Source organism: Aythya marila (assembly GCF_965140915.1).
Source record: "Aythya marila genome assembly, chromosome: 4".
In the NCBI taxonomy this organism is placed as follows: Eukaryota; Metazoa; Chordata; class Aves; order Anseriformes; family Anatidae; genus Aythya; species Aythya marila.
The window spans coordinates 54,177,910-54,191,317 of NC_139045.1; the positions used below are offsets into that span (position 1 = coordinate 54,177,910).

Here is a 13,408-nt window from a genome sequence, read left to right on the forward strand (position 1 = left end):
AGCTTTAGTAACTATTCTTCTGTAGGCTTCATACATCCTCTCTGATTTGTAGAATCTCATTTTGAAGGTTTTATTCAAAAACCACTCCTACTCTACCTTGCTCAGAACTTGTCTGTCAGGTTATCATTAACTTCACTGGGGCAGTTGGTGAGCTTTGAGGGCATATGCTCAAATTTCTACATGTGAAATTCTTATATATATATAGGTTTCGTGCTGGTGAAAGTTCATTCTGGATATTTTGTAGAAAGATTTTAACATTTTATTTGAAACCTTCGGTTAAGGATTTTTCTTCCTTTCTCTTCTCAGCCATGTTTTTTACTTAAAATGAAGATGCATACTTTGGGATTACCTCCAAAATTGACCTGTTTTAGTAGAGCCAAAGCAAAGTCTATTACTGACAGCAATCTGTTTGTGTAGAGTATGTTTTTGGGACATTGAGAACTTCAAGCCATTTCATTTTGGATAGCACACGCAGTTATAGTAGAATAAGCAATGTTTTTCTCCTAAATTATTGATATAAATGTTTAAACACCCTTGCAAATTGAGATGGTTTCATTTCAGAATTTTTACAGTCTCTTCTGAAAGCATGTTTTTATGGAATTTAAAAATTATGAAACAGATGTACGTGTTTGTCTACTTTCTATTCCTAGTAGATAATTGTATTGATATATAATGTGGAGAAAAGATGAAAATACATGCAAATTGTATAGAGACAATTTGGTTCTGTTCATTCAGCATTGTGCAACATTTACAAGCTATTAATTTAATCTTAGGCACCATACATCTTGCCCCCTTCTCACATGAGACAAATCATGTGGTGCAGAAGATGGCTCTTCCAAGACAGTTTTATATGTTGTGTTTTTATGAAACTGCACTCCAAAAGCAAGGATTTTTTTTTTTTTTTGTTCTTCAGCATGCAGATATATGGCCACCTGCTGGAAAAGCAAGAAAACAGTCCATAACTAAAAGTCCAAAGATTGGAGGCTTACCACTAATTCCCATTCAACAGGAGAAGAACACCTGTAAAATCAGAGGGAGTATAGAAGTAAGTGGGATTTAAAGTTGATGTGGAATTTCTAATGACGATGCTATATTTCTAAATAGTCCAATAATAATGAACTCTCTAGAGCTGGATAAAAGTAAAATATAGGTGCTCTTATTGTCAATGTCCTTTTCATTCTCTAGTCATTAAAGGAACAGTTAGGACAACATAATGCTAAAAAAAATAAAATGTTTGTGACCTAATCTTGTGTCAGCTCTTTGGTTGGTCAATAAATCAATAGTGGATTTCTATTTGTTTATTTGTTGAGCAAGGATTTCTCATTAGAAGTAAATAGGACTTTTACCCGGTAATATACTGCATGTTATTACAGTTTTATGATAATAATGCCCTTGAAAACTGTCCTTCCTATATATTTTATCATATTTTCTCTTCTCTCTGAAGTAACTATTCAGTATTAGTTATCTGCTCTGTGAATGTAATGGGAAAGCTCAGACGGAACTAACTGTGATATATTTAAGCTGTAATATGTTTAGTCTCAAAGAACAAGGTCGGGGTTTAGATGCAACTCTTTGTGGAGACTGACTACACTACGCTATATGCACTGATAATATGTCTCAACCTCATCATATTAGTTTAAGATGAATTTCTGCCATCTGCATAGAGGTACAGGTGCCTATGGGGAGAATTGACTTGCCTTACTTTCATCTCAGAAGAAGCAGTCATAGTGGAGGCACAGGACTGGTTAAACTAATGGTAAAGATTCTGAATGCAGAAGGATTATTGAAAGAACACCTTGGACCTTTTACTGTATGCAGTATGAGTTCTTGCATGTTTTGATAAGATTTTGACAGGAGATAAATTATGTGGAACATTATCACTATTTAGAGACTGAGATTGGTAAAGTTGACTCAGTTCCATAACAAACCACAAGCAAAGATAGGAGCAATACTACGTTTGTAGAATCTTTATCTACAAGCAATTCCATCTTTGTCTCTTCTTTTGTTATGCTTTCTTCATGCGTTTCTTTTTTTCCTTTCCCAAGAATTATAACACAATGTAATTGCAGTTATCATTTTCCTCTTTAAATTTGTCGTTTCATTTTAGCATTTTCTCAGAAAACACTTTTGCAACTCTTTGATAAATTTCTTTTAATGTTTGCATTTTTAAACTTTTTTAATGAAAGGAAATTACAGGTCATGTCATTCAATAAACTTCAAAACCCTTAGGTATGTTTCTTAGCTCTCCTGTATTCTTGATTTTAGATGCAGAATCTGTGATAGGCTGTTTGTGATACCTACAAATCCAGACCTTCTAGGATAGAGGTTTTAATGGATTTCGAGCTTCAGTATTTTAAATCCTTAACACCTTACGGTACCAGCAAGATTTTTTTTTTTTTTTTTTTTTCTTGTGCTTCATTAGCAAGGACTACAATGTTTTCTACAGTGCAGCTCAGAGGAAGCCTGCATTTAATCGTGAAAATAAAAAATCTCTGTTTTCATTAATTATTATCATTTTGGTATTTATGACTAGAACTTGGCAATGTTTATACAAAGGGTGATGGCGTACCTTAAGAAGGTTAACACCAAATTATATAATAGAAAAAGAAAAATAACACTTTTTACATGGAATGTCAAAATTGGAATGAACCGTTAAAGACGGTTAGAAAGTGAGTATAAGACATGGTTAATTAAGGTGAAATACCGTCAGCAGTGTAGTTAGTAAAGCAATATGTATATCATTTTGTAGACCACAACTTCAGTCTTCCACAGATTCGTAATGCTTGTCCAACATGCAAAAATACTATCATTTAGAGCATTAAATATGAATAACAGTAGCAAGCATTTTCAGGAGGATGCTGGTTTATGAAAAATCAAGGTCTGTTCACATGATAGTGTGTAAACTTGCAGTGGAAACGTGATTTAATTTGTCTTCATGTAGGCAGGGAAAGTGACCCAAAGTTTTCCAGACAGTGAAAGAAGTGATGTCTTTGTGATGTAAAGATGGATGGGATCTTTGGGACCCCCAAATATACCCAGACATCAACAAGTTTAAAATCAATGTTCTGTGCTAAAATGGCTGTATAGCATCTTTCTATTTATTTTTTTTTCCACTGATATTTATTGGAAGTAGTTTTACTGTGTGTTAACATAAAAATATAATACAGAACATTTGAAAATGCTTGTATAACTAAGAATTCTCCTAATAACAATTAGGATCAGAAGACTTCTGTATCTTTTCCTATACTTGTTGCATACCTGAGAAGTAGTCCATTTAAAATATGTATATTCCTCAAGGATCTTTTAACTGAAATAGCAATACATGGCAGTATATCTGCAGTAAAGCTGTTTAGCTTTGTTTCAAAATACAGGAAGACTGAAGATACAAAGAAAAACTTTTGTTCTGACTTAGAATAAGTTACACCTATGTAGAGTTTTGAAAGAAACAGGACTTCATAGGGCTAATCTATATGAATAGATTTATTCCATGTCTTTTGCTGATATGTGCAGTAAAAAGAATTGTTAGATGTACAATTTGTTCACTAAGTTGATTAAGGATCAGAAATTTAGAGGCAAAACGGTTTCTTCTACCTTGAAATAGTTGTTTTTTACATTAGGAGCTACTGGGAAAAGAGAATGGGATCCAATAGTGTAATAATTTATAGCATGTCACTACCAGTAGGCAGTGGATCCAACTATAAAGAAATAATAAGAAATTTCATGCGACAGTTTTGTTTGTAAATCATTTTGATAAGGGAAAGTGTTACTGTTAGTGCTCTAATTTGAGCAACAGAATTTGACTCCATCAGTTTAATATTTTAATAACATGCATATCTGGGCATTAGAATTCCTGCATATACTGAATATATTTTAAAAACACCAAATGCTGAATCTATATTAATGGGCTACCTGCCAATATACACGACTATTTCAGAAAACTAAGCATCCTTTAAATTTGAGAGCTGTATTTGATCTGTTCCTGCTTCCATTTTATAAATCTTTCTTTGGGAAACAGGGTAAAAAAAAAAAAAAAAAAAAAAAAAAAAAAAAAAAGGGGCTCCTGCTATACCCAGATTAGAAAGAGAATTATTTCAGAAGTATAGTCAGTGCTTTTCTTCTTAGAATAAGCAAAATCGAAACATGATGTACAAAAGTCTGTAAATAGAAAATTGTTGCTCCTGATTGAACTTCAAGACAAATTTATATCTTAATTTGCTAAGTAACAGTAGAGAGCTTGGATCATGTTACTGTTTTCTGAAAGGTACTGCATGACAGTTTACATTTCTCACATTTTACATTTCACATACTATGTATATATTATCACAGATATTAATATTAATATTTTATTAATTGAACTTGAATCACCGACAGATGCTAATCTCACTGCTTTCTTGTTTATGCAAGTTACAAAAAATATTTTAAATGGAAAATGATGACTTTTTTCAAACATTTAGCAGGACAGAACTCTCTGCATTCATGAGATATTGGGATGGTTTCTCATGTGTCTTGAAAATTTTTTTCACTGAATGTAGATGAACATATTAAACCATAGGATACTGCTTGCTGGCCTAGATAGTAGCAGGTGATTCTCAATTGATAACAATTGTTGCTGATGTCAGTAAAATTTAAAGTTTCCAGGCAAGCTAAAGGTCTGCTCTATAGCATGCAGTGATGCGTTGTTGTTCTGGGACTTTTTTTTTTTTGCATGTCCAGGCCACTGATGCCTTGTTGTTAATGTTCAGTTTTCATTCTCAGTGACTGCAAATAAAAATACCATTCTCCTTAATGCTAAAAACGATATGGTAATATGGAGGGAAAAAAAAAACACACACCTTTATCCAGTCTTTTTAAAAAGCTGTGATTTTATATCATCCAAATATTTACTTTATTATTGAATAGATGCGAACTCAGGTGAGCTACCAAGACTGCACAAATAGAGCTGTTGTATAGCTTAGATTTCTTTAATGGAAACATTTAATATTTACTGTATTCCTTCTTACACAACACCTAAATTGCTGTATAAACACACATTTGGTGTCATTATGAAGAAACAAATGTGGCCTTAAAGCAAATAAGACAAATAAGAATGGTAGGGAAACCTATTTATTACATCTGCTCAGATGGTGTGGCAGCAGGCAGATCATTGCATTTGGAATAGCCTTATAGTTGTAGGGGAAACCGAGGTCTTGGAATTCTTTGTCTTTCATGTGTGACATCTTTGACTACTAGAAGACAAACAGAGCTAAGGGAAACTTACTAAGGGAAATTTGTGTTTGTTTGTTGTTGGTTTTTTTTTTTTTTCTGTCTTTCTTGTGTGGCTCTTCTGTTTGTCTGGATTTTTGTAGAGTTATTCATGCATAGCATATGAGCAAATTGTCTCTCATGGAATCTTGAGACCTCATAATGGTCTTGAGACCATATTAAAGCAACCATGAAAAATAATATTGAAATACTAGAGGGGAGATGATTTAGGTACATCTGCATGAGTTAGGATCAGGAGGGCACTTCAGGAGCAAATCTTCTAGTTGTTCCATCTACTGTGTTTTGTTTTGTATTATGAACTGGTTCTGGACCATGTGAACTTGGATTGCTTTCAGATGAAACTGAAGTGGAAGATGATATGAGATTGTATCAAACAAACGTATCAGACAGGCCTTCTGCTAAATTTTGTCTCAATTGTGTTTAAAAATAAATAAATAAATGAAATAGTATGGATGTCAGGTTTCTTAGCACCCTTTCACTGTACGAATGTACTCCTAATGAGCCCCACTATCTGCAATTTTTTTCTGTAGCATTTGATTTCCCTCTCATTTCTGACAGCTTAAGAACTTGAAAATAGCCTGCTGCAATAGAACAGCTGTATTGCCATCAGTTTGTTCTTTGAGTTACAAGTATGTTACTTAAAATTGCTAGTCAAAATTTGAAAAAGCAGACAGCCTTTGTAATTTGCCAAGTAATGCTGAGCAGATGCTGAAAATATTTGTGCAATGTATGTCTATGTAATGTAAATGTTTATGTAAAACTGAATTTTGCACATTTATGTAGCTCAGACATCAAGTTATCATAATTGCAACAGTTTCCAGTCATATTTATCTAGTTTCTAAGTATTCTGAGAGGTTGTTAAGAGTATATGGATCTGCTGTAAAACATTAACATTTAATCTATGGTAGGGTAAAAAATCAAGTTGTGAATATATGAAAACGAATGTCTTCAATTCACTGTGTTTAATTGGATGATTTATGTAATTTTCAGAAGTATCACTAATTGAGAGAATATACTTACTCAAAATGCTTACTAAATGATAACAGCACAAGTTGTGGGAATTTAGAACTATTTATTGTACTGTCTCAGCTCTTGAGTAAAATTGATTCTTTAAAGTGTTATGTGAAGCCAAGAAGCAAAAACTGCAATCTAAATATTATTGAATATTGTGTTAATGTGAATAATCCTATTTCTCTTTGCTTGTTTGCTCAGAATATACAGCTGGGATTGGGGAAACCGAAACTCAGTGATCATAATGAAGATGACTTACTGGAAGAAAGAAAAAACTTGAAAGAAAAGGCATCTATTGTGGCACAATGTTTGGAACGCAAGGAAGAGAAAGTGCGTAATCATGCTAAAGCACATCGGAGCTTTATCTCTGAGGATATAGGTGTGGGAAAGACTGACCTATGCCAAAGACCACATAAGCCACTGAAAAAAAATAAGAACAAAACAAACAAAACTGCATTGGAATTAGATAAAAAATTGCCATCAAATGTGATTCAGGAACTAAATACAGTGTTGCAGAAGAACAGAGCACTTCATGATGAAACCTCCAGCTGATGTCCTAAGTTTGAAGTTTAGAATGTATATATTTTCTGGGCAAAAGTAGGGTTTTTGATGTATGTAGTTTGTACAGTGCAGAGAATTTAATTTGTTTATATGTAGCTCTTGATTTTGTATATACATATGCTATGGTATAATTTAAGATTGAACTCAGAGAAATGATCGTGCAAAAGTCCTGAAATTTGGAAGTTTTGCTGTGCAGTGCAATGGCACTTGTGTTTTATCAATTGTTTTTTTTGTTGAAGGTTCTGTTAGATGCAAGAATTCTAATCACTATCAAAAACTTTTGCTCTGTTTGTATTCCATACCATCTTGTAAGTACTGGAGAGAAATTTTTGGAATGAAGACAAGACATACACTGAAATTCATCCTGTTGGTCTGCAATATTTTAGTTGTCTAACACTATAAAAAACAAGTTAACATCTGCTTTGAAGAGTGATTTTTCACACGTAATTTTTTTTTTAAATTCAAGAATACAATGAGTGTCTGGTACCAGAGGCTTGTCCTCTGACAGAGCAGCATGTGAAAGAATCAAAGAGAAGGGATATAATAGGTAAGATAATCCATTAGTCCTTGTATCTCAAAACTACATCTATAGGGTATACATACAACTGTGATACCTAAGTAACCAGAGAATGTTTTGGATTGGAAGGAACCTTAAAGATCATCTAATTCCAAGCTCCCTGTCATGGGTAGGAACACATCCCACCAGACCAGGTTGCTCAAAGCTCCATCCAACCTGGCCTTGAACACTTCCACGAATGGGGCATCCACAGCTTCTCTGGGCAATGTGTTCCAGTGCCTCACCACCCTCAGAGTAAAGAATTCCTTCCTACTACCTAATCTAAATCAACCCTGTTTTAGTTTAAAGCCATTACTCGTTGTGCTATCACTACACTCCCTGATAGATTCCATCTCCTGCTGTCTTGTAGGCCCCCTTTAGGTACTAGAAAACTGCTATAAGGTCTCCCTGGATCCTTCTTTAGGCTGAACCACCCCAGCTCCCTCAGCCTGTCTTCGTACAAGAGGTGCTCCAGCCCTTTGATCATCTTTGTGGCTCTCCTCTGGACTTGTTCTAATACTTCCACATCCTCATTGTGCTGGGGGTCCCAGAGCTGAACACAGTACTCCAGGTGGAGTCTCACAAGAGCAGAGTAGACGGGTAGACCTTGACCTGCTGGCCACGCCTCTTTTGGTGCAGCCCAGGATACTGGGGCTGGCTTTCTGGGCTGCAGACGCATATTGCCAGCTCATGCTGAGCTTTTCATCAACCAACACTGCCCAGGTCCTTTTCCTCTGGGCTATCCTCAATCCGTTCTCTGCACAGCCTTGTACTTGTGTTTGTGGATGCCCTAACTCAGGTGCAGGACCTTGCCCTTGGCCTTGTTGAACTTCACATGAAGTTCACAGAGGCCTGCCTGTCAAGGTCCCTCTGGATAGCATCCCTCCCTCCAGAGCACTGACTGCACCACACAGCTTGGTATCATTGTCAAAGTTGCTGAGGGTGCACTCCATCCAATTATCCATATCACTGACAAAGATGTTAAACTGTGTTGGTCCCAGTACTGACCCCTGAGGAAAACACTACTTTTTGCTGATCTCCACCTGGACATTGAGCCATTGACCACAACTCTTCGAGTGCAGCCATCTAGCCAATTTCTTACTGAGAGGTCCATCTGTCAAATCCATGTCTCTCCAACTTAGAGACAATGATATCATGTGGGACAGTGTCAAATGCTTTGCACAAGTCCAGGTAGATTATGTCAGTTACTGTTCCCCTATCCACCAATGCTGTAACCGTATCATAGAAGGCCACCCAATTTGTCAGGCATGATCTGCCCTTAGTATCACCTCCTTATTTTCCATGTGCCTTAGTATCATTTCCAGGAGGATCTGCTTCATGAGCTTGCCAGGCGCAGAGGTGGGACTGACTGGCCTGGAGTTCCCGGAATCTTCTATTTTTCCCCTTTTTAAAAGTGGGGTTATGTTTTCTGCCTTCCAGCCAGTGGGAACTTCACTAGACTGCTATGATTTCTCAAATATGATGGGTAGTAGCTTAGCAATTATATCCGCTAGTTCCCTGAGGACTTTTGGATGTGTCTCATGGACTCGTGCAACTTTAGGTTCCTTAAGATGGTCTTGAACTTGGTCTTCTCCTACAGCAGGCAGGTCATTCTTCTAGTCCTTGCCTTTGCCTTCTGGGGCTTGGTCTTTGTGGCTAGAACACTTGAAGACATGCCAGTGAAGACTGAGGCAAAAAATTGAGTAGCTCAGCCTTCTCCCTGTCCTAGGTACCCTGCTGTCCCTTCTCCTTCTGGAGAGGGCCTACAATTTCCCTGGTTTTCCTTTTATTATTGATGCACCTATGTTGCTGTCCTTGATGTCCCTAGCCAAATTTAATTCTAATATGGCTTTAATGAGAAAGAATACTGAAGATAACAAGAAGTTGCCTTTGGAATAACGTCTAATTTAAAAATATGAATTGGAAAAATATCTCTTTTTGGTCTACAGGCTGATAGAATTTTATAAACAAACCCTGGTTAGCTCTGGGTGACAAAGGCAGGCTTTGCTATCACTGCTTGGATGTAGCTTGCTTGGTGCTGACAAAGCTGGCATCTGATCAATATTTAATAGTCCCATGAGAAATGAGTTTCCTCAAGAGAAACTGGTCCCCACGCAAGCATATCCATCAGAAGGGCACTCACTCAGTTAAGTGCCAGTTACTAAATCGGTAAGATCAACCTCTCCCTTTACTATGAGGACAAAGGTGAACAGTATGCTGTTAGCAGGGACTAGGAAACACTTGTGCTCTAGCTGATGTGCTACCCTGCAAGTACTTGCTTAGATTTTTATGCCCAGAGTTCCTTAAATTAAAAAATCAAAATCTGTTTTCAAAACAAAACCTACGTGAGCACTGAAATGGTTTTGTTTTCTTCACTTGTTGTGTGGATCTCACCTTCGCTTCTCTCATAGGATTGTCTCCTTCCTCTCTTATGGTGGTATATCCAAGTTTTTGCTTAGTCCCATAGCAGCTGGTTGGGCCAGAGGCACTGCTGTGCCTGGTTCCAGATGTGTCAGATGCTGTCTAGTTAGCAGGACCAGAGAACTACTGAGCTCCCACTGCACCTTGTCCTTATGGAAGGCATTGATTGCAGCATCTGCTTTACTTTGCTACTGCTACTACTTTTCATGATCTAATTAGCCACTCTGCCATGGAATTTCACCAGCCTTTTAAGAACTTACTGACACCTCTAATTGTCCTCAAGTTTGATTGGGGTTTACCAAACCTCTTAGGGTAGAACAGAGATTCTTAACCTTCTTGTTTCATTGTAAATTATTTAGAATTGGTTTTTAATTCCTAAAATTTCATAGGGATAAAATATATTTTATCAACAATGACACTTTATTTTTATTCAAAGTTATTTTGGAGGATGCTTTATGTTCCTACTGGTTTTTTTTGTTTGTTTGTTTGTTTGTTTTGGTTTTGTTTGGTTGGTTTGTGTGTTTTCTGTATGGAATCAACATATTCTCCCATATTCCCTTTTCTGTTTTTGGTAGTCACAGGTGCTGTAATGTTTCTCACATCAGTTACTTCCATTCTTGATTGCATTGAACAGCTTAATTGGAAAAATAATTTGTTTGAGGATATTAGACAAATTACTCAAATAATGTATCTGGCAAATCTGCTAGTAAGTACAGCAGAAGTAAGATCAAAACTAGATGTTTTATAGTGGCTAGTATTTATTCTTCTGGCATGTAGCACTGAGAAAGCAAGTTTAGTGTTTCAGACTTTTTGCACTTACTGCATTTGACCAGTTGTTAAATCTGAAATGAGTTTGTACATTTTAATTTTCCCAGTGCACTATTGACTGTTTTGCTACTTCTAATTTGTAATCAAGTCTCTTCTAATCATTGAGGCCCTGGCTCAAGAAAGCATATAAGCCAAAACTTAACCTGTATTGACTGAAGCCTGTGCTTAATGTTAATAAGCACATTCTTGAATGCTGATTTGAATCAGAGCCTAATGCCGTCAGGAGGTTACTTTACTTTGTGTCTGAGACTGGACCTGAACTTACTGTTTACAGTTGTACTTTTATTTGCAAATATTTTTCAGTATTGAGTTATGGTTGCTGTGTTGTTTATCTTTTTATTGGGTCCTTAAAAATGACATTCACCTCACTGCTGAAAGCCTCATGCATCATTTAAGTCCTACGCTAATGGAATAAATGGAGCAATGGAAGAGTTTTGTGCATTGGAGTGAAAATGTCCGTGAAGAGAATGTTTTGTATATTTTTATTGAATCTAAGAACTAAAGAAACATTTGTTTCTACTTCAAAAGCAGACCTCAGAAAAAGTGTCTGCATGGCTGCTGTTAAAGGGCCCTGAAAATCAAGAAGAGAAGGTGTTTACTAAAATATGTTGAAATGTTTACTTTTCAATTACAGCTATGCTGTCTTCAAGGCTGTTGAATCCTCAGTGGAAATACAGTTTTTAATAGTTCCTACACATATTTGGTTTGTATGTGTAAATCTGCATACACTCTCAGTATGTATGTATTTGTGTGCATACAGTCAGGTGTGTATCCACAGAAGTGAGCCAAACACTGACAGTGTTAACCCAAGGAATATTGCTTTGGGAAAGTATAAATTAAATTTGCAATGGAGTATTTCAAATAGGAATCAAAGTTTTGCACCGGTTACCTGACATATCATTCTTGCACTACGCATTTCAGACTGATTCAAGACCTGCAGAATAAATGTGTTTTGTGGCAATACCTTGTTGGCTGCTGATCTTTTATTGGTTTTGTGCCATTTTGAGGAATAGTAAAGGAAGTATAATTTTCAGAGAATACATGCTAATTATTTGAATAAATGCTATTTCTGTAAAATAGGTGATGGATATTTTTTTTTTTTCAGAAAAAAATAAATATTTTTTGTTAAATAAAAAAAGACTTCTGTATGTGTTTCCATAACAAAGGTATTGAATAACCTGGCAAGTGTCTACTTTCCAATCTGCAAAATGAGGCTAAATGAAGCACAGATTTTGTTTATTCTATAACAGTGGGAAGGCTAGGATAAAAAATCTCAGTAAATCTCAGGTTCATCATTACTTCATTATACGTCTGCAGCCATTGCAAATGTAAAGCTAATAGGTAAGCTTGTCTTACATTGTTTGTTTCAACATAATGCCTGTTTGTGTTTTTTTACTGTTTTGTTTTTCACATTTATACAAAAAAAATAAATAATTATATACCTTCACCTTTAGTTGAGCTGAGTATCAGCTACTATTTTGGAATTTTCCTTTGAACCGGACCTTCTTCCCAGGTACTATTTTGGGCTACCAGTTCAAAAGAGACATTTCAATTGGTTCTGTGTCTCAGCAGAGATTACTTGCGTGTGGAGTTAATTTGACTAGCTGAGAAGTACAGAGAAATTTGTGTATATCCCAGAAGACTCCTTTAGTTAAGGGGAAGGGTTTGGCAGTATCTTTAATTTTTTGTTTCTACACTGTGAAGAGCTCTGGGCTGCTATGCCTGAAGTGCCTTACAGAGGGATTCCATGGGCTCTGTCTTCCCTACAGCAACCCCCCTGGGGTACCTTCCACTGTTGCATATGAGTATGTTGCGTATGCTGATTTGTACTGCCCTGCAGATACAGATTTATCAGAGAATTAAAGTTACAGATGTTCTACCTCACTCCTGGGGTTCTTCTCTCCCCAATAAAGTGCTGGCACAGTTCATGTTCCTCAGTGCTGCCAGGTTACCACCAGCCAAATTCTAGATTAAGGAGATGGGGTTGGAAAAAAACCTTCTACTCTGTTGGGGATGGTGGTGGTGTTCATGGAGACAGGAGGTGGGGATGCATGCCTCACTGACATACTTAAGAGCCTGCCCTGTCACATCACCCTTCTGATTGTTAAATCCTATTTTCCAATGCAAGTTGTTTCAGTGTGAGAGAATTGGTTATCAGACTGCTTCTGGCATCTGAATTAGAAGAACTTCAGTTGTGCCTGAGTCCCAATGGAAACTGAATAAAAAATGAACAAACAACAACAAAACACTCAAGTACTGATTGTGAGCACAGCGTGCTCTTAAAATTACATTGGATTTAGGCTACTTAAGGCAAATCTGTGGTTTCAATGAATTGCACTGGAAAACTTGAACTCTGTGTGTCTGAGATAGAAACAGATTACCTTGATGGGTGGATGGAATGTATTCCAAGTTGAATTGCTTTGAAAAAAACAAATAAACAAAACAAAACACATACTTGTAAAACTAAGCGTATTGCAGCAAGATTGGATAGGAAGATTCAGGATGCTTTAATACAATCTGTTCCTACTTCTGACCCATTAGAAATATTCTCTGTGCTGTCAAAAAGAAAAGAAAAGAAAAGAAAAGAAAAGAAAAGAAAAGAAAAAAGAAAGAAAGAAAGAAAGAAAGAAAGAAAGAAAGAAAGAAAGAAAGAAAGAAAGAAAGAAAGAAAGAAAGAAAGAAACCTAACACTGATTTTTGAAGCTAGATTGTTCTCTAGAGAAAAAAAAAAAAAAAAAGTTGACATGAAGTGGGATGGGGGGGGGGCAG

At 36.3% G+C, this 13,408-nt stretch overlaps 1 protein-coding gene across 1 annotated transcript in view; it reads left to right on the plus strand.

Annotated features, from left to right (window-relative positions):
* Positions 1 to 11,656, plus strand: part of ARAP2 (ArfGAP with RhoGAP domain, ankyrin repeat and PH domain 2) — a 126,939-nt gene extending 115,283 nt beyond the window's left edge. The window contains exons 32-33 of the mRNA XM_082760165.1: positions 914 to 1,045; positions 6,475 to 11,656. Coding sequence (XP_082616291.1) covers positions 914 to 1,045; positions 6,475 to 6,825 — 483 coding nt within the window. The 3' untranslated portion in view covers positions 6,826 to 11,656. The remainder of the gene's footprint in view (positions 1 to 913; positions 1,046 to 6,474) is intronic.
* Positions 11,657 to 13,408: the final 1,752 nt, after the last annotated feature.